This window comes from Cynoglossus semilaevis, chromosome 9 (assembly GCF_000523025.1).
Source record: "Cynoglossus semilaevis isolate Cse_v1.0 chromosome 9, Cse_v1.0, whole genome shotgun sequence".
NCBI lineage: Eukaryota > Metazoa > Chordata > Actinopteri > Pleuronectiformes > Cynoglossidae > Cynoglossus > Cynoglossus semilaevis.
In genome coordinates this window covers 17,090,536-17,110,815 of record NC_024315.1, presented here as the reverse complement: position 1 = coordinate 17,110,815, position 20,280 = coordinate 17,090,536, and the positions used below count along the sequence as shown (strand labels likewise).

At 41.8% G+C, this 20,280-nt stretch overlaps 2 protein-coding genes and 1 long non-coding RNA gene across 3 annotated transcripts; 2 read left to right on the top strand and 1 right to left on the bottom strand.

The window, feature by feature from the left end:
* Window positions 1–1,669: 1,669 nt before the first annotated feature.
* On the top strand, window positions 1,670–13,548 carry naa15b (N-alpha-acetyltransferase 15, NatA auxiliary subunit b). Its single transcript, XM_008317702.3, has 20 exons — window positions 1,670–1,914; window positions 6,001–6,085; window positions 6,178–6,282; window positions 6,673–6,830; window positions 7,638–7,772; window positions 8,461–8,614; window positions 8,969–9,088; window positions 9,166–9,261; window positions 9,386–9,492; window positions 9,566–9,638; window positions 9,767–9,936; window positions 10,047–10,199; window positions 10,543–10,671; window positions 10,794–11,007; window positions 11,299–11,492; window positions 11,574–11,682; window positions 11,760–11,858; window positions 11,952–12,095; window positions 12,223–12,320; window positions 12,482–13,548. Exons 1-20 carry the CDS (start codon window positions 1,861–1,863, stop codon window positions 12,677–12,679), a joined length of 2,595 nt encoding a protein of 864 aa, XP_008315924.1. The 5' UTR covers window positions 1,670–1,860; the 3' UTR covers window positions 12,680–13,548.
* On the bottom strand, window positions 13,530–15,263 carry LOC112487468 (uncharacterized). Its single transcript, XR_003050559.1, has 2 exons — window positions 15,129–15,263; window positions 13,530–14,578 (listed from the first exon to the last, which is right to left on the bottom strand). It is a non-coding gene; the product is annotated as an uncharacterized LOC112487468 (long non-coding RNA).
* Window positions 15,206–19,565, top strand: LOC103384255 (ras-related protein Rab-33B-like). The gene is made up of 3 exons (XM_008317703.3): window positions 15,206–15,570; window positions 16,798–16,976; window positions 17,183–19,565. Exons 1-3 carry the CDS (start codon window positions 15,349–15,351, stop codon window positions 17,511–17,513), a joined length of 732 nt encoding a protein of 243 aa, XP_008315925.1. The 5' UTR covers window positions 15,206–15,348; the 3' UTR covers window positions 17,514–19,565.
* The last annotated feature ends 715 nt before the right edge of the window (window positions 19,566–20,280 follow it).

Below are 20,280 nucleotides of genomic sequence, written 5' to 3'. Positions count from 1 at the left end.
GGAATGTGCAGTACGAAGACGTACGGAGTGAAAAGAGTGAACAACAGAATGAGGTACTATGGAAAGAAAGAATCGTGTGTGTGTTTGTGTGAGCGTGTGTGTGTCAGGTTGATAAATGTGGTTGCAGGAGCCAGTGTGGTGGTGGAGGAGTAGGAGGCCACCAGATAACAGCAGAGCAAGGCCTGAGTCGTCTCAAGGCATGAATAAAGTAACAAGAAAAAATTCTAAATATCTCTCTTTTCCCCACTCTCATTGTCACTTTCTATTCTCTCTCTTCTTCCCTCTCTCTTCTCCTTTTTGTCTTTGCCCCTGATGTTAAGAAATAATGCAGTGTGCTTGAAGATGATCTATTACCAACCAAATCACTGCCCTGAAGCCGTGGTGTGGTTTCACCTCTTTTCTGTCAATGTAGCACCCTCTAGTGGGCACAATCTAAAATGAATATATTTTCATTAGGGCAAGTGACTATTTTTGTCACTTGAAACATTTTATTCGAAAATGTTTACATTTGTAAAGACAGTCACCTTCACTTGAAGAGGTTGCTGCTGGGTAAATTTTGCAGTGCATATGTTTAAGGGAAAAGTCCAGGGAAATCCACAGTGTAAGTCTTTCCAACCTACACAGGCTGCTACTCGGGAGGTGCTATTAAGTATGTGGTTCCGCTAGGGCTCGCATCCCAGGACCTTCTGCCTGTAAGGCAGACGTGATAATCGCTATACAATGGAACAATTTAACTGCTACACTGAGGAACCACTAACAATGACTCCAACAATAAAATTTAAATTACATCAATAGACACAGTTGGTTCAGCTGTCTTTGTATTATTTCATATTAGTCATTGTACATATAAAACAACATGTATCCTTTGCTTTAACTTATCCCAGCAGTAGCGGATTGCACTATACTGAGTCCCAGAAGCCGGAACCATAATCCTGCTGGGGTCAGGAATAGAAACGATCATGCCAACACAAGCTTGATGTTCTAGCCTCAAGGACACTTATCACTGGGATACCTTTTACTTAAAAGACCATTGTGTCCAACATAAATGTATTTTGTAAATAAAATGACTAGGCAAGTTTGTAATGTTAAAAAAAGGCCAACCCTCATATTCTAGCCTTGTCTTGTTTTGTTCTTTCCTGTCTTCTTTGCATGACCTTGGTGTACCTTATTTTGTTTTCTGTTGTCTTGTCTTGACAAGACAGTTTTTTAAATAATAACATGTCAATGATAAATGCACCCTTTGCCCTGAACCCTGCAGACATTGCAGACAATTAGCCACACTGCCTGACCACAATGACCACAGTACAGCAATCACACTGACCGCACCCACCGCAATGACCACCAACCCCAGGAAGAGCACAGACCACACAGATACAACTACAACAACTACACTGACCGCACTGCACTTTTTGTCTTTACTCGTTAGCATTTGTCTAAACTGCCTGCTTTCACCTTTTGTAATACTTTCTGTCTATAATTATATATATATATATATATATATTTATATATATATATATACACATATATATTTATATATGTATATATATATAATATATATATAATAATATATATATATATATATAACATATGCATATTGTATATACATAATTTATTTTATTTATTTATTACTTATAGTTAAGTTAAACAGAACTCTGGCGCCGCCATTTTGAATGGTGTAGAAGCTTCCGCCCTCACGCTGAGAGCAGGAAGTGAATGCAGAGGGAAAACGGAGCAATCGAGCAGAGCGGCAGAAACAGGCGAGCCGGGCCATCACTCCGATCTACTTGTCTGGACTAACCGGGCTAACTTTAGCTACATGTGCTGAGGTCGAGAGGGTGGAAACTGATCTCAACCGCAACAATGCCGACAGTTACTCTGCCGCCGAAAGAGAACGCGCTCTTCAAGAGGATTTTGGTAAGTGTTAGCGACAGTTATTATTTACGATTGATGGAATTCTACACTTCCGTCAGTCGGTATTTTCTCTGACTGTAGCTCTACTGTGTTAGCATGAGCTATTTAGCAAAATGGCATCGTTGAATGAGTATAGCCCGGCCCTAATGTGCGCTGTCACTGCAGCTCGAAGCAAAGGCCGTTGTTTTGTATTAAGAAGCATTTTTGGTTGGTTTAAGTAGGCATTGCCAAAACCATCTTAGTTCATTTTTGATGACATTCAAATGAGCCAAATGTGCTTCATGCAGTCAGGCCTCGGCGCTTGTCAAACACGACTTAGCGTTATCTCTTGATAACAAGATGGCTAACACGTTAGTCGCCTCAACTGTCGTGTTTGGTCGTAAATTGGCCTCCTCGGTTTTCCTTATTTATTTCTTTGCGTTTGTTTTGGTGTCATCCAGACATACTGCGTGCATGGATACTTAGACGCGAACCACAAGGTTTGACATGTGCCACACTTTGTCACGACAACTGACGTTAGCTGATGGGCTAACGGTAGCCAGCGAGTTAGTTTTAATGTGAGCAGATTTTGATGTTGTCGTCACTGTTATTCTTTGAGTGTGAGTGGGAACGCCGTCCGGGTACTATCACTATAGCTGTGTGTAGTTTGTTCGTGTTAAACTGGAAGCTCATGTGAGACATAGATACGGACCGGTGTGACTGTGTCAGCAAATCTGTGTGTGCGTGTGTGGTTTAGGCCTGCAGCTACTCAACCACCCAGCCATCACCTCGCCGCTAGTTTATCCACTATACCCAGGTGTATTATAGGTTAAGATGTAAAAGACGAAGATTCAACAGAAGTAGTGTTATTGAAATCCGCACTTAGTTGGTGAAACGTTAAGGCAAACTACTGTTCTTATTTTATATGGTTACTGTTGCCATTGTGTGTGTTGTTAAAGAATGAATTTTTACTTCTCCTTCTGAAATGTAGGTTCATTAGACCAATTTAAGGTTTAAAAATCTGTCCACAAAGTTCTTTATTAACTTGAAAAACCAATACATTACATTATTATTAGTAATGTATAAATTTAATAGTTAATGGTTGAAATAGCCCAGATTAACATCTGAGGTTGGTTAGTTCATAGAGAAGTTGAAGAAAATGTGTTGAATTGGTGGGGTCATATGTTAAGATTATGTGCCCCCTACTATATATTGAACAAATGACTTTGGAGTGAGCGTTTCTAGACATAAAAAAAGCGCAATCCTGGAGAAACTTCATTAATGTAGAGAAGAGGAGACATGATATATTGTGACAGGCAGATGAACTGCTGTGCATCCATTAAAATCAGCCATATCTACTTCTGCTTATTGCTGAGAGAAACTGCATAAAAAATAGCCATCTGTCATACCTTAAAGGTAGTGGACAAACTCTAATAAAAACTTAAAGGAGTTTTTATTTAATCATTTAAAAGCATTAGAGTGTAAAAAGTTGCTTTTGACTGTTGTTCTTGCACTGTTTTATCATTCTTGCCCAATTCTTCAATCATGTTTACATTAATTACAGTGTTAATTTCATTAATGGTGACAATATTAGTCAAATGTTAGTTCAGTAAATGTTTGTCTGTGTGCGTGCACATCACCATAAACTGGCTTAGTGCATGCATTTTGCAGTATAGGGAAATGATAATGTATCACAATTCTGATGTTGAACAAAGTAAAACTAAAACAAAAAATTATATAGATTGAATATTGCAGCTGTGGTGAATATTGAAACTTATGTGTGTTAGATAGCCCTTAATTAAATGATTATTTCCTGCTTAAGAAGTGGAAATGTGATATGGGACTAAGAATTTACCCCCTCTGACTGGTGTTGGACACTGACCACACCCCTCATTATTCGTACTTGTGTAGACTTGGTGCCCAAATGCATTATTGGACATTGGCAGTTGTCCAACGTTTTCACAGCAGTGGAGTTGGATGAGTTTCAGTTTTGTTTCTTTTGGGAGGAAAAATAGATAAACTCAAACTTTCTGGAATTAAAATAAAGGGTAAAGAAGACTTTCAATTTACATATATTTTCAGGTGTAAATCACTTGTCACCGTGTTAAAAGTTCAGAACAATTATTGCCACCTAAATGTTTGTTATAAAGTTAGATCTACAGCCCTTGTTCATGTGTAACTTCTATAGAGATAAAAGAAAACAGTTGCTGCAGGGGTCACTTTTCATGTGAATCAAGAAACCCACAGTCGGAGCAGTAAAAGCAGGTGTGTGTGCGCATGTGTTGAAATGTAATAAGTCTGTCTGCTAGTCATCATCAGAGCTGGACTTAAGTATCTTACTTCATTTCTCAGATGCCTGTAGCAACACGCCCGCTCCAAAATCCCTTCTCTGATGGTTTGTGCTCACTCCTGTAAGAGCTGCAGGACAAGCTCCTCTGAGTGATACTGAGTCTAAGCGACTGAAGTGGTTTGTCCAGGATGTTCTACATACATATATACATACATACTGGGCAGGGCATTGAATAGTTGGAATACTTCTAACATGATTAAAACACCAAGTACAAATGTAAAGGCCCCCATCTCTAATAAGAACGACCACATCAGCATTCATGCCTTTCAATCAACACATTATAAAGCTCTGGTTGTATATAATTAAAAAAAAAGGAAACGGTAGTCCTATAAATGTCACTTACCCCAACTGTTTGTGAACTGGACAGCTCTTGACACACACCCACAGACACTGTGTAACTCAGGCTATGGAGTTATTTTGGGTAAGGAGGAGAACATGCTGGATAAGCAGCTGGTGGTGTTAATGTCACTACATGACATGTACAGCTCCACGTGTGACTGTAGTAGTAACCTGCAGTACACCATTGTCATTTGTGCTGAACTATGTTCTCAACATTTGCATGTCATTCAGTTTGTTACTGGATTGTGCTTCTGAACACAGAAACCTAACATTTAGACATGTTTGAATAATCCAACATGCTGAGCCAATCCCAAAGTGTGATGGATGATAGTTTATTGTCTTAACAGTGATTTGTAAATCAACACTGAATACAAAGCTGAAACACATTGAACACTATCAAGTAAAATAAACCAAGGTGGAGTTGTTTACTTTGAGTATTTGCACAAAACCATCCATGTCAGTCTTTTACTTACTGTACATGGCTCAGTGTTTGTCCACTTGCCCACTACTCTGTTGAACACATGGTCAAACACACATCATGGACCTGATTTGCTCCAGCCTACACCCTTGTGTTGCACACAGTCCTTTGTGTTTACAGGTCACTCAGTGTGACGTTTGGAGGTTAGGTAACTGGCAGGAGATGGAGCACATTTCCTCTGTTTTCACTGAACAGTCTAACCCTTCATTTAGCTCAACAGTGAATTGTTTGTCATTTCATAACTGAGCTGGCAACAGTGATCCCTGATAAAGTTACGAACGTGGTTTTGTTGATGGGTCTGTCCAGCAGTTGGTAGTCAAGTCTGTCAAGTTGACTTGTCTGCTGATGCATCACAGTATAAAACGAAAGTAAAGATTTGGCTTCTATTATATTTGACTGTTTATATGCGGCACTGATTTCTGGCCATTTCATTTGATTATGATTGTGATAAAGTCATTAGGGTCATTTCACAGACATGTTTTTCTGTGGCTTAGTTTAATTTTGGGGGAATTAGGCACTCTGGGGTAATTTTTTATTTAACTTAACTCTTTTTACTTTGGGGTTATTTTCGTGACTGACCATTAGATCCTTTGACCAGATGATACCATATCCTTCTATTTTTTATTACAGACTTGACAACTTCTCAGTCAATGACTGGACCAATGATATCCAACCCCTTTGTTTTTACTTTTAAATGAACGATTAAAAGAACCATTTTAGAGCTGTTAAACATGTGGTCTCATTGATAAAATGTGGATTTATTAAAGTGTAAAATAATTTTAAATTGTCTCGGACATCTGTCTTGAACCTAAATGGTTTGAATGAAGTGGCATCATGAAACACAAAACAATCTTGTACCTAGTCTGTAACTTTAGTGTAGTTGTTTTTCAGTGTGTTACAGGTGAGTCAGCTGGTCTAACACATTCTGTCTCTTCTTCAACAGCGTTGTTACGAACACAAACAGTACAGAAATGGCCTCAAGTTCTGCAAGCAAATCCTGTCCAACCCAAAGTTTGCTGAACATGGAGGTAGAGTCATCACACATTCTGTCATAGAAAATACACAATTTTTTGCTTATTGTTTTCTTGACCATGTTTGTTGCGTTTGTGTCTCCTTTTAGAGACCCTAGCAATGAAGGGCTTGACCCTGAACTGTCTGGGGAAAAAGGAGGAGGCCTATGACCTAGTGAGACGAGGCCTGCGTAACGACCTCCGGAGCCATGTCTGTATCCTTACAAAGTTAAATGACATGAAATGGAAGGAGAAACAGGGTGTGCTGCCCACCTGACTTCTCTCTTTTTAAGTCAGGGCATCTTACTGCTTTTAGATACCTCATGGACATTGAGCAGCACTCAATGGTGTAAAAAGAATTAGACGCGGCAAGTCTTTCTTGTGCACTTTTGGGGGTTTTTTCTGCTTCTGTCTCACATTTTCCAGTCATTTGTTAGCTTCAGTTGTTGCTGTCCATGTTTTTGTTTGTTAAATGATATAGTAGGGATGTTGGGATCTGATTTAAAGAGAACTGTGGCAACTTGTAGTTTGCAGGTTTGATTTTATGTGATTGATTTCAAGTACACCAGACTAGGTGTATGCTCCTCAACTAATTTGCTTTCCAGGCTGGCACGTTTACGGCCTGCTGCAGCGCTCCGACAAGAAGTACGACGAGGCTATCAAGTGTTACCGCAACGCCCTCAAGTGGGACAAGGACAACCTGCAGATCCTACGAGATCTGTCACTGCTTCAGATCCAGATGCGAGACCTAGAGGGCTACAGGGTAAGGGCAAAAGGAGTTGGGGTAGATTGTTTTTTACTGGGTGGAACTCTGTCCAGTGGTGTTTAATAATTATCTATAATTAAAGAAAAGAGGAATAAATAAGAGTTTAGGTCATATACCGCACATGCTCATCAGTGACTACGTTATGTCCAGGGTGGCTATGTATAAGGTTGCAGTCCATCAATATAACATAGGACAAACCATGTGGGACACGGCCTAGGGTTGAGATGCTAATGTAGTATGAGGTATGAGATGAAGGCTATGTTGATGGGAGAGGCCTGGGTCCAGACACATTAGACCAACAACATCATGAATCAGCTGAACTGCTCCTCACTTGTTTCCCTGTTTTTCTTTCCTGCTGCAGACATAGGCAGAGATGTGAACGGCTGCAGTTATGAGTCAATGACCAGTGAAGGGCTGAAATATCTGTGGCTGTTTTTGACAGTTGACTCCATGTTTGACTTATTTTTAGTTATGGAAAGATAAAGACATTGATGTACAGTGCAGTCCTGAACACTGAAGTAGATATAATATTTATAAACAATTATAGATGGATTCATTATAATTATAAATAAATAATTATAGCTCTATATATTATAGTGTTCTCGCTGATTCATTTAGAATCTGTGCACTTTTACACACTGACCACTAGGTTTAGTTACATGTTAAATTTATTACCATTGTGTTGTGTGTCTATTGTCAGATGTAATGGGAGAACAACATTTCTCTGCTCTGTGTGAATTGCAGAATTTTGACAGTATGCCTCCTCCTTCAGTAAACTAAAACGTGACTCTTTCTGTCCTGTAGGAGACAAGGTATCAACTCCTTCAGCTGCGTCCTGCACAACGAGCCTCATGGATCGGCTACGCCATCGCCTATCACCTCTTGGAAGATTACGAGATGGCTGCAAAGATTATTGAGGAGTTCAGAAAAACACAACAGGTTAGGGACCAGTGGCAGTCAACATGTATTATTAACATACATGGGAGTTTATCCTTGGTGTTTTTGGTCAGTTGGTCAGGTTTCTTCCTTGGTTTGTTCTTCATTGTGTGTGTGTGTTGCTTGTGACTACTGAGGCCAGCAACTTTTCCTCTCATGACTCTTGAATGTCAAAGTGTGTCCTTCGTAGTAAAGCACCATGCAGTACAGTCTGCTGTGAATGTGATAAGACCCGTCTGTTTCCTGTCTTTATACCAAGTGTATTTCAAAAAAGCTGGTGCAACAAGGTGGGTGACTACACATTCTTGGACGGTTGGTGCCGAGTTTCCTGAGCAGCACAATACTACAGTTCTGTTGAGTGACTCCAGTCTGTGGACATTGTTGTCTTGTAGACACTCTTGGACAGTAGCCACCTCCAGGCCCACTGTTTTGTTTTGTCATTAAAAAAGTTTTTAGATATTTGCTACTTTTACTATTTTGGAGTTGCCCTTTATGTGTTAATTTTCTGAATAAAGTAAATTTACGTATGTCTGGCTAACTGAGATTTTAACTAAAAAAAGATTTTTGCTGATCTTACAAAATTCTTTGCCAACATTTACCTTCCTTCTATATTAAGTCCAATTTAGAAGAGAAACTTATGTTGAAATGGTTCAAAGGCGTCTGACTTTTCTCCTCGATGTTTTCTGTCTAGACGTCTCCAGACAAAGTGGACTATGAGTACAGTGAGCTGCTGCTGTACCAGAACCAGGTGCTGAGAGAAGCCGGCCTGTACAAGGAGGCCTTGGAGCATCTGTCCAACTTTGAAAAACAGATCTGTGACAAACTAGCAGTGGAGGAGACACGAGGTGAGGCACCGTGGAACTCGGTGTGGGGGTGGTAAATACTTGTACTTTTTAATTTAAAATATTAAGTCACTGTTAGTGATGTAGTCAACAGCAAAGGTCACTGTGTGCTAAACTGAAGGTGTAAGTGTCAAGACTAAATAACTGATTGTAGCTTTATTGTATTTATGGGTTTGCATACAAGTTTCCAGCATTTTAATAGAAAAACAATCCAGTTTTATTTCTATGCTGCATATAGACAATTGATTTCTGCTCCAGGTGTTAGAGCATTTTCTCAATTCTATAAGTAAATGTGCAGTTTGTTTATGGCTTTAGATATACAGTTTCTCTATTTTGCTTCTTTTCCTGTGTCTGCAGGAGAGTTGATGTTGCAGTTGGAACGTCTGGAGGAAGCCACAGAAGTTTATCATCAACTCCAAGAAAGGAATCCAGAGAACTGGTCCTATTATCATGGCCTGGAGAAGGCCCTAAAACCAAGTATGGCAGAAACATCACTGTCTTAACATTCAAATGTCATGTTCGGACTCTTTTACTGACTCCCCCACTTTTTAAAGGCAGTGTAGAGGAGAGACACAAGATCTACGAGGATGCCTGGGTGAAGTTCCCCAAAGGACTTGTTCCTCGTCGACTGCCCCTCAACTTTCTCTCTGGTATGGACAACAACTTATTTAAATTGTGCTCTACGTTCATATTTACCCCACTGTAATCAGAATGCATTTCCCTGTCTACACTCAGGATGACAATAGCAGAATTTATATGCTTGTTTTTCTGTAGGTGAGAAATTCAGAGAGTGTCTGGACAGGTATCTGAGGATGAACTTCAGTAAAGGCTGTCCGCCAGTCTTCACTACCTTAAAGTCACTGTACAACGACAAAGAAAAGGTGAGAGTGGTGGTGGCTGCACATTCTCCCCACAGCAGAGTCAAAGTCTCACTCCTTTGTCTTCTTCCCTCAGGTGGCAATAATAGAAGAGCTGGTGGTTGGCTATGAAACTTCACTAAAAGGCTGCAGAATGTTCAACCAGAATGGTGAGGACTCAAGCACGGTGACTCAGTTCAACAGATGATGCTCTAGTGGCTCCATGTTCAGTTACTATGCCCTGACCAACTTACCATAGCAGTGTGCAAGTCTACAAAATGTGCTTAAATGTTTGCAGATGATGGAAAAGAGGAACCTCCAACAACATTGCTCTGGGTGCAGTACTTCCTGGCACAGCACTATGACATGGTCAGCCAGCAGACGTTGGCTCTAGAATACATCAACGCGGCAATCGAGAGCACGCCAACGCTGATCGAACTTTTCCTCATCAAGGCCAAGATTTACAAGGTACTCTTAACATGTGTGGTCCATTTGTGCGTTAAATGTCTTTGTAATTGAGAAGTCTTCAAAACCAGGATTGAGTCATGACTGCTGCATTGACCTTTCTCCTCCCACAGCATGCTGGGAACATCAAAGAAGCAGCTCAGTGGATGGACGAGGCCCAGGCTCTGGACACTGCTGACAGATTCATCAACTCTAAGTGTGCCAAGTACATGCTGAAGGCTGGCATGATCAAAGAGGCTGAGGAAATGTGCTCCAAGTTCACAAGGGTGAGAGAAGTGTTGGTGCGGTGAAGTCCACACAGACAGCTGATATGCTGAGAAAGAGAGACTGCAGACAGGGATTGATTTCCTGCCAAGTCTGTCTTCAAACCAGCAGAAACTGTTTTTTGCAACTAAATATGTTTTTTCCCCTTCACACAAATCCTGCTGTCTAATCACTGTGTTACTGTTCTGTTGTCGTCTTTACTGAAATTGGAAACAAGTTTATCAATCAAATTCCTGCAAATTAGACTTTGGAGAAACCAATACCAGTTTGCTATTAAGGTAATTCTACGGAGCTTTGTTGACTTTGTATATTAATGAGTTTTGTTTGTTTTCTAACATTTCTCAGGAGGGTGCATCAGCAGTGGAAAATCTAAATGAGATGCAGTGTATGTGGTTCCAAACAGAGTGTGCACTTGCCTACAAGTCCATGAACAAGTTTGGGGAAGCCCTAAAGAAGTGCCATGAGATAGAGAGGGTGAGTTCTTCCTGTCAGTCATTGCACATGGTGCATAATGTAACCTGTCTCCTATGACAACAAGAGTGAGCATGGATAGGTGTTAAACTTTTAATCTCCCTCCCCTCTCTCCTCCTCACCAGCATTTTGTGGAGATCACAGATGACCAGTTTGATTTCCACACCTACTGCATGAGAAAGATGACGCTTCGCTCCTACGTGGACCTGCTGAAGCTGGAGGATGTGCTCCGAATGCATCCTTTTTACTACAAGGCAGCCACCAATGCCATTCAGATCTACCTGAGCCTCCATGACAATCCCTTAACTGATGACAGCAAAGAGCTCCAGGCAGACACTGGTGAGAGGACCACTGTTTTCACACATCTTGCTCTTGTTGAAAAATAAAAGCAAAACAGTGTATAAACGTACATGAGCGTAGGTTTGAGTTGAAAACAAGAGCCTACAAATCTCCAGGAAAAATATGGAATAAGGGCACATCAACGTACAGAGGGCATTGAAGATAAGCATTGTTGAGGGCAGACATTTGTTGTGACAGGCTGTGAAACATACATTGTGAAAATTATTTCTCTGTCCAATAGACAAAGAAGAGAAAGTTGGGAAAACATTGTCTTCCTTTTGTTGTCTCCAGCAAACCTTTCTGACAAAGAGCTGAAAAAGTTAAGGAACAAGCAGCGAAGAGCACAGAAGAAGGCCCAGCTGGAAGAGGAGAAGAAGAATGCTGAAAAGGAAAAGCAGCTTAAGAACCAGAAGAAGAAGAAGGAAGATGACGACGAGGAGATTGGAGGACCCAAAGAGGAGCTGGTTCCTGACAAACTGGTGAAGGTGCGTTTAAAGTGTGCTGAGACTGTGAGCATCCCATCAGCAGTGTCTGGATCTGAACGTTTTCCTCTTGACTTTTTACAGGTAGAAAATCCACTGGAAGAAGCAGTCAAGTTCCTGATGCCTCTCAAACATCTGGTCAAAAGCAAGATAGACACCCACCTACTGGCCTTTGAGATCTACTTCAGGAAAGGTTTGTTTGCAGACATTTGTTTAAAGATACTGTGATCTTAGTGGTGCTAATGTCTCCTCGACTTCGTTCTGTCTCAGAAAAATATCTGCTGATGCTCCAGTCTGTGAAGAGAGCGGTAGCTATCGACCCAGACCATCCCTGGCTGCACCAGTGTCTAGTACGCTTCTTTAAAGGAGGTAGAGCTGAAGGGTTTTTATTCATTCTAAAACCTCTGCCCTGTTAAAACCTAGCCCTCATTGATCGTCTCTCTCTCCCTCATGTTTCTACAGTCTCAGAGAGTAAGGAGCTACCGGAGGTGGTCAGGACGGTGCTGAAGCAGGAGATCACCCGGCTTTTTGGAGACAGCAATGCTAAGAGCTTCAACCAGGCCTACCTCACCAAGCACTCCAACTCCATACCACACAGACTGGCTGGTAGGTGTTTGAAAAGAGTAGATAGTAACATGACCATCTCTGTCTCGCTGGATGCATTTACTGTATATATGAAATGTTGGCGTCACCACGGCTAAAAATAATAAAATCTTCTCTTCTTCATCTTAAGCTGCAAAAATGATGGTCTATCTGGACTCGACTACAGAGACAAAGGCAGCCGAGTTGGCCATTTCACTAGACGAGTCGCTCAACAACAGAACCATACTGGTTGGTGTCACAGCAATTGTATTATTGACATTATTACATGTGTGTGTATGTATGTGTATATATATATGTGTGTGTGTGTGTGTATATATATTTATGGTACATTCAGGTACATGTCCAGGCTTTTTATAAAACTCACTCTGCCTTTTCTAACATTCTCACAGATCTGCACAGAGGTGCTGGAGTGCCTCCGCAGCGGCTTCCTAGGCGACTGCAAAGAGCGTGCAGAGGTTTACCGCGCAGAGTGTCACAAGCTTTACCCTTACACGTTAGCGTTCATGCCACCTGGATACGAAGAAAACACCAAAATTGCCAATGGAGATGTTTCGACCGAAACCGAGGAGCTAGCCAATGAGATGTGAGCACGACCGAACAATGACGCCGGTGGTTCGAGGAAAAAGGAAATGGGACGGAGCACAGAGCCTCGTGGTACACCCGGCAGCCATTTGGTAGAGCCAAACATGAGAAGTGTGAAAAAAAACATAGGCGTTGTGTTCTTGGCTCACCTTAATAGGGTCTGACCTGGCTTGGCTTGGCTCAGCTCTCCTCCCACGTGGTGAAAATCAGGACTGTGTGTTGAGAGAGTGTGTGTGTGTGTGTGTGTGTGTGTGTGTGTGTGTGTATGTGTATGTATATGTGTGAGCATGAAGTGTAAATTTGTAGGAAAAGGGGGCAGAAAGGGGGAGATACCAGAATGGCCATTTTACTTTTTTAATCGACCTGAAACCACACTGAGTATCGAAAATATACCGTAGTTATTGGTTACAAAACTGACACTGTCGGTTTCCTTTGAAGATCAATCAGAGTGGTGGCAAACATTTGAGTTTGCTGCTTCTCCTGTCGCACGCACTGTCTCCACCCTCATTTTTAAAGTCAAGCTGAATTAAAGCATAAATTTGGAGCGAGTGTCACTGAGGGACAAAGGGTGACAAGCTGATTCCTAACACGTCTGTAGGCAGTGGAGCTGAGAGAATTCCTGAGGACAAGCGGTGACCATGGGCTCCTGTGTACTTGCTGTAACGGCCCAGAAGACCACAGTCATGTGGCAGTGCATCAATCTCATCTTTGCAGAGACAATACACTTCTGGCCAGACTGTGCTTCCCTCACTGTTCCCTCCTCGACCTGGGATTTTTCTAATCCTCTACTTATTGTGGAGCAAACTTGTAGCACAAAATAAAAACTGTAAATGCTGTGTGTTGGCTCCATTTTGAATACACTGCTACTGTTTAACCTTTGTACTCACTAGTTCTCAGAGTCGGATCGGTCTAAGCAATACCATAGATGACTGTCATTAGCAGAGCTCGTTGTCCTGTCAGTCACTGGAGTTGCTGCTGTCATCATCATCACATGGTAGAAATGGTTTTATCTGCATGGACTTGAACATGGAGACAGTGAGACAGAGTGAAAGAAAGAGCCAACAGTTGGCGAGAGGTCACGAATAACCACCAGAGACTGCTGCTCTACAACAGAAGAAGGAAGTGTTCGAAGGCAAGAGAACTGTCTGGAATTTATTTTACTCTGCTCCCTCTTTAATTTTTCTTCGCCCATGCATAAATCCCTCTTCTTCCTCTTTTTCCTCAAATTTGGGATCTAATGTGAAAGAGGAATTCTGAGATGGCGATGTATATCTCTGGAATTTTGTATTAAAACCAAAAAAAAAAAACTTGACTTTTTTTTAATATCTGTTTAATCTCATTCTATGATGTATCTGCAGGGCTGCACTGATATCTGGATGGCTACATCAAACTCCCATCTTATTTCTAATCTTTAAACAAGGAAAAAAAGAGGTGCTTAGTCTAAATTGACCATGTGTGAATGGTACGTGGTCTCTGTGTGTGGTTGTGCCACAGACAGCTGTGATTGGCTTTCAAATCATTCAGCCTGATTGTTTAAAAAAAGCTGACAGACTGACATAACCATCCGTACTCTCATTCAGACCAGTAGAATTGGTTTCGTCGGCATGTATTTAATAATTAATATGTCAGCTTTGGAATCAAATTTTACAAAGACAATGTTACTTGATTAACTTTGAAAACACTCCAAACCCCAACACAATTTTAATCTTGCACACCCCTGAGTGGCAGCTTGCGTACACCCAGGGGTCCCTGCACCACACTTTGGGAATCCCTGGCCTTGAACACCTGCAGCTCTCTCATCTTGCAGTCCTTGTCCATTTCTATCCATCCAACTTCTACTGCGCGATCCTTAACAGTGTCGCTAGGGATCAGAAGTAAATTCCAGCGGTCGACGGGTGGGGGCGCTAGACAATTACAGAATATCAAAATACTCAGCCAGTCTTCCTGCTGCAGCTTATCTTCGACCAGCAGAGGGAAGCACCATGACGGGTGTTCGCTGCCGTAATAGTGATAACGTAATAATCTAACTGTTGTTTTTCTTACCAAATAATGTGCTACGTTAGTAGTATGTGCTGAATTGTTACATAACAACTACCAATACTAGTGTGTGTTTTGTATCACTTATTCAACTTGAATTAGTTTCGACTCTGAATAGAGGGAAGTTATTCAACCGAATCATGAGAGTCCACCATATTAAGAGTCCACTTATTCAAGTAATCGAATCATTCCAGTCCGAATCATCAGCATGATTCGGTTCGAATTTATTATTTAAAGCATGATTTCAAAAGCAATATAATGAATGAAAACTGACCTATGAAAATCTAATTAGTAAAGTATCCTCTGAGTAAAGTCTCAGACTACATTGTTGAACCGCATGATTCGTGCGGTGACGCTTTTAATGCGCATCAAAATTGCCATTATGTGTGAAACAAACTTTTAGGCAGTGTGACCTACAGTCTGTGGTACAGTCTCTCCTCTTCAGGGTTGACTCTCCTCCTGCTCCTGCTCGTCATTGGTCGGATCCCCTCCCACAGATGAGGAGTTTGTGGGCGGAAAAGTCGTGCCCTGCTTCTGCTACAGCTGATGTGTCTCAGCAGAGCGTCTGCAAACGGGTTTCTATAAAAATAAAGTCAACTTCTGTGAGACGCAGTCGAAATAAGTCAACATACCATTGATGGATTCTTCTCTCGAATTCTCCGGTTCGTTGGGCAGCAGCTGGTCTTCAGCCCTGAGCCGCTGTAGAACCTACAAAGTCCTGGTGATCGGTGACTCGGGAGTGGGAAAGACCTGCCTCACTCACCGACTCTGTGCAGGACAGTTCCCCGGCAGAGTGGAGGCCACCATCGGCGTGGACTTCCGCGAGAGAGTGTTGGATGTGGATGGAGAAAAACTCAAGGTAATCGAAATTTCTCTTTGTTTGTTTGTTTTTTATTATTTGTTTGTTTTTGAACAGTGGGGGCAGATGTGAGATAAAGGGGAAACGCAATAGATTTTTAAGAAGTTAATAAAAAACGTGTGTAACGGAAACCCGTTCAGTTTAGGACAGCAGTGTTCGTCATTTTCTTTACAAACATGGTTCCCGTTTTAAACGAGAACTGTGGTTTCAACAATGTCGAGACCTCTTAGAAGACACGAGGTCTCAGAGCCAAGGGTCTTCTAAGAGGTCTTCTGCCAAGGGGTTTTTTTTTTGTAATTGAGCTGCTGAACGCATAAGAATTAGCAGTTTATTTAAAAAAAGAAAATGGTGGCAGATGTGGTTAGCAGACTTGCCTTACAGTACTGATGTTATCATGCTGCTGGTTTGATTCTAGGTTTTTGTGAAAGGAGTTTCTCCCTGTTTCCTCTGGTTTTGTTCCACTGTCCAAGCCTGTGTGAATGGTTTGTCTCTGTTACTCACACCACATGTCCATCCCAGTGTCTGTTTCATGCTGTTTGTTAAGATTGTTAAGAAATAGAGAGATTAACTGAGGATAAAAGGCCTAAACAGTTCATCCCTGGATGTGCATCAGAATGTGTTCCATGTCGGTCCATGACCTCAAAAAGTTTCAAGACCATTGTTGTCATTTGTAATTGTCACCAACACTTTCATTATGTCTTAGAAGAGGGAGAAAGAGTTTATTTCAATTTGTCTCAGAACTTGTTGACCCCCACACTTCAGTCATGTCCAAGCATGTCACTGGTGTCACACTGTCACATGTTTCACCCACTCAGACTCAGTGCTAGTCTTCTCCTTCTCCTTCTTATTCATTCTTTGTCTTCTCCTTCATTACCTTCTCCTTCTTCATGTTCTTCTTCATCTTTGTCTTCCTCACCTTGTTCATCTTTTTGCAGTGAGACCCGACTTTCTAACAAAAACATCCAGGTTTCTTCATTTGTTCCTGTACCTTCTCAGCGATGACTCACAGTGTGTGTGAATTCATGTCAGTGTTTGTTTTGTCAGATTTCAACATTGCTCTTTATTTCCTCTTTTGTGTGGTTTGGTCTGTGCCACGCTCTTAAAGAAAGGGAAGTGAATATAATGGAGGTTCAACCTTTTACACAATCAGTCTTATTTATATATATATATGACACCAAGTCTGTAAAAGTAAGCTAAAAGTTAAAAATGTCTAACCCTAATGTCCAGCTCCAGCTCTGGGACACCGCAGGACAGGAGCGCTTTCGCAAGTCCATGGTTCAGCACTACTACAGAAATGTCCACGCTGTGCTCTTTGTTTTTGACGTCACCTGCCCACCCAGCTTCAGTGGCCTGTTGTCCTGGGTAGAAGAGTGCAGAAAAAACTCTGTTGGACAGGACATACCCAGGTAGGTCCTCCAGCTCAGCAGGTCAGGTCAGATGATTGCATCATCTGTAAACATCAAACAAACTGAAACTGCTTTTATTCAGCGGTCAGTTTTCAATTCACATTTCTTTCCCTGTCCATCTTCTGGGCACAGTCAAAACAGTAACCAAACGGTAACTGTGTGTTGTGTGTTTGAGTTTTGTAAAGATGTTCACACCCGTTTTGCAGATTCCTAGTTGGTAATAAGGGTGACCTCCGTGACCCCAAAAGGACCCGGGAGCAGGTGGGCCAGGAGCAGGCAATCAGCTTCGCCAGTGTTCACGGAATGATGTTTTTTGAGACATCAGCCAAGAACCCTCCACTTAAGTGTGTGAATGGACAGAGGGCCAGCAGCAAGGGTTCGTATCAGCAGGAGGACGTGGAGGACATCGTGTTGGCACTGGCTGCCAAACTGAAGCGTCAGAAAAATCATTCGTCAGTGAACGCTGCAGCGCACAATGGCTCCTTCAAAGTCCTGAACAAGAAGAATCCAGAGAAAGACTTCTGGACCTGCTGCTGAGATGAAAACCCCGATTCTGTTCACACCTGGAAAACTGCTCCAAGAACCGATCTGAACCGAACTGAACCTCAGTCCTTCAATCTGAGTGTGTGCTGCCATGGTTGTGGCACTCATTCTTCTCATGGATAGTTTTCTCCCACTGCAGCATCATTGTCTGTTGTTTTTCTCAGACGTGACTCATTCGGAGTACGACCGGGTGGATGAAGACTGTATGGGTGAGGAGTGGGTGGGTGAGGCTGGAGTTGTTTAATGCCAGTTGTGGGGAGTTCTTTTTCCAAACCCTGCTTGTAAACAATCAGATTATTCCCAGCAGACTCTGAACCATGTGACTTGTAGTAGTGGACCAATCATCAGTGAGACCTTACATCTGTCCCTAAACATGGATATTTTGTAAATAATGTGATGCTCTTTTTTGAGTCTCCTGCTTGAAAATATTTGGTATATCTGTGATTATATTGTTTAAAATAGTTTCAAAATAAAAGAAGAATGAATGTAGAGGTGGATGGAGGCTGGACAGTTACTGCTCACTGCAAGGAGAGCAGCATGTTGTTCATGGTCCATGGTTCAACCTCCACTTTAGGTGCTATAGTGGTGCAGTGGTAGAACCTCTGTCCCACCTCCCAGAAGGTTCCAGGTTTGACACCACCTGGTCCCCAAAACCCCAGCATGGAGTAGTTGCTAAAGTTGGGGGCAAGGCCCAGTTAAGGGACGCAGAGCTATGGCAGGGAATTTCTTTTGACTGCTTTTAATTTTTTTTTAATATGCTCTGTTGAATTAGATTTGCAGATATGTAGGAATTGCAGCAAACAAAAGGGGGCGCTGTAAAAAAAAGTTTTGTATTGGTTGAAATTACACTAAGAAAATGATGAAGCTATATGGCATCGCAGAGACCACCATGTTGTGGATTGATTTCCACCACACCTTAAGTCAACTCAAAGTAGAAGTAACCAAAATATTTGGGTTTTTTTTAAGGTCTGATGAAACTGATCTGAAATATCTCCAGGTTGAGACGATGCTGTGAAGATGTTTACAGAAGGTGTTTATTTCTCTCAGGACATTCCTTCTCCAGGACCACCACTGACTCCACTGTGGTCACACTGCTGGTCTTGTGTGTGACATGTGTGGGCGTTGAAAATGTGTTATAACTCTGCGTGTCACGGATGACTCAGGTCGTCACATGATGGAGGAAAACCTCTTCTCTTACACACTGCAGCAGACTGGAGGTTCTCTGTGTGCTACTGAGCGTGCATGAGTGTTATAGTGTCACATTAGTGCAACATTCCCCAGCCCAGAGGCAAACGTCCTTCACATTGCACACAAAGTGCAGTTAGACCAAGAGGAGAAGTCTTTGATGATCTTTAGTCTCACAGTTCAGTTTTTTTTGCCTATATTCAGAATATATGTTAGGATGGACTGAGGTGAGTGTTTAACCACAGCTGTGGTATACTGTAGTCCTGCTGTGTGTCAGTGTGTTTGTTCTCACACCAGTTGTTGATCTGATCAGTAACTTCATTGTCATTGTCATTAGTATAACTAGTACTGTTCTTAGCTGAACACAGTAGACCTGTGCTGCTGTATTTGTCAGGTATATGTTAGTTCGTACGGACAGTACTTTGAAAGACAAATATTTATGGAGCTGGTAGGGGCTGTATGCCAAACAGCAGCTTTATATTTTACACCAAAGTAACGTTAGACTGAAATAGGAAGTGGAGGTGATAAAAAAAAATCCAGTTCTATCATCAGTATCACTTATTGATTCGATTCCTCATTGATTCTCTTGTAAACTATAGGAAATAAAAAAAAAAGTACAAACAGCAGCTGTTTGCTTCAACACTTATTCTAAGAACTTCGATCGAGACAAAATCAAAAAACACCATGAAAAGCTAACATGTAAGGAGAGACTGTAGCTCAGACTGTAGGTCACACTGCCTAAAGGTTTGTTTTACATGTAACGGTTCAACAATGTACTCCAGCAGAGAAATGCAGTAAAGATCCACATGTTTACTTGTTGTTGTTTACAGTCGTAAAAATAAAACCTATAAATGAATCTGACCCTGCCCCAGTGATTTAGCAACACTCCACTCACACTCCACAGGAGACACTGCTGACTCATCATCTGGATCTAATGACACAATTCACAGTCCAAAGTGACAGCAGTGTGACTGACATGAACACAGGACAGAGCTGAGCTGTAGTTCAGACAGACAAGGGTGTGCTGTGACTGCTCCACAGCCCTGTGTCTGTCTAAAGACATCTAAAATATTCCGTTTTAATGGTACACTTTAAATAGTTGTTTCCACTTGACCTTTGACCCATAAAATGCCAAAATAAACTGGAAAAAAACGAATGATAACAGGCACATGTACATGGAATTTATTTATTTTTAAAAAGCAGATGCAGATGTTCTCACACTCCTCACACCTTTAATAAACACACTCGAGTGAAAGTGCTGTATTTCACCACTAGGTGGTGCTTTTCTCTCTATCCTTTCTCCACTCCGCGGGTTCTGGTAACTTCAGAACTTCAGGACCTGATCCAGACCCGACTCCTGCTCCTGCCTCTCTGCATTTCTTTGAACTCGGTAGCCCTGCCGTCACCTGCTGCACTTTCACCCTGTGGCCTGTAAGCGTCGCTATGTCTTTAACCGGAGAGGAGGCGTGTGCACTTACTGTATTATCTTCAGTGAACAGACTGTTCTTTTCTCTTTTTTCTCCTGCTGGTCCTCCTCCTCCTGCTCCTCACCGTCATCCACCTTTAAAAGCTGCTT

What these genes read in the sequence shown, in the direction of transcription:
- LOC103384255 (XM_008317703.3), top strand. Translation starts at nt 15,349, where the DNA reads ATGGATTCTTCTCTCGAATTCTCCGGTTCGTTGGGCAGCAGCTGGTCT. An exon ending in TGGATGGAGAAAAACTCAAG is followed by an intron (nt 15,571 to 16,797) that starts GTAATCGAAATT and finishes CCTAATGTCCAG; the next exon opens with CTCCAGCTCTGGGACACCGC. An exon ending in GTTGGACAGGACATACCCAG is followed by an intron (nt 16,977 to 17,182) that starts GTAGGTCCTCCA and finishes CCCGTTTTGCAG; the next exon opens with ATTCCTAGTTGGTAATAAGG.
- naa15b (XM_008317702.3), top strand. Translation starts at nt 1,861, where the DNA reads ATGCCGACAGTTACTCTGCCGCCGAAAGAGAACGCGCTCTTCAAGAGG. An exon ending in GGAGAAGGCCCTAAAACCAA is followed by an intron (nt 9,089 to 9,165) that starts GTATGGCAGAAA and finishes CACTTTTTAAAG; the next exon opens with GCAGTGTAGAGGAGAGACAC. An exon ending in TCAACAACAGAACCATACTG is followed by an intron (nt 12,321 to 12,481) that starts GTTGGTGTCACA and finishes ACATTCTCACAG; the next exon opens with ATCTGCACAGAGGTGCTGGA.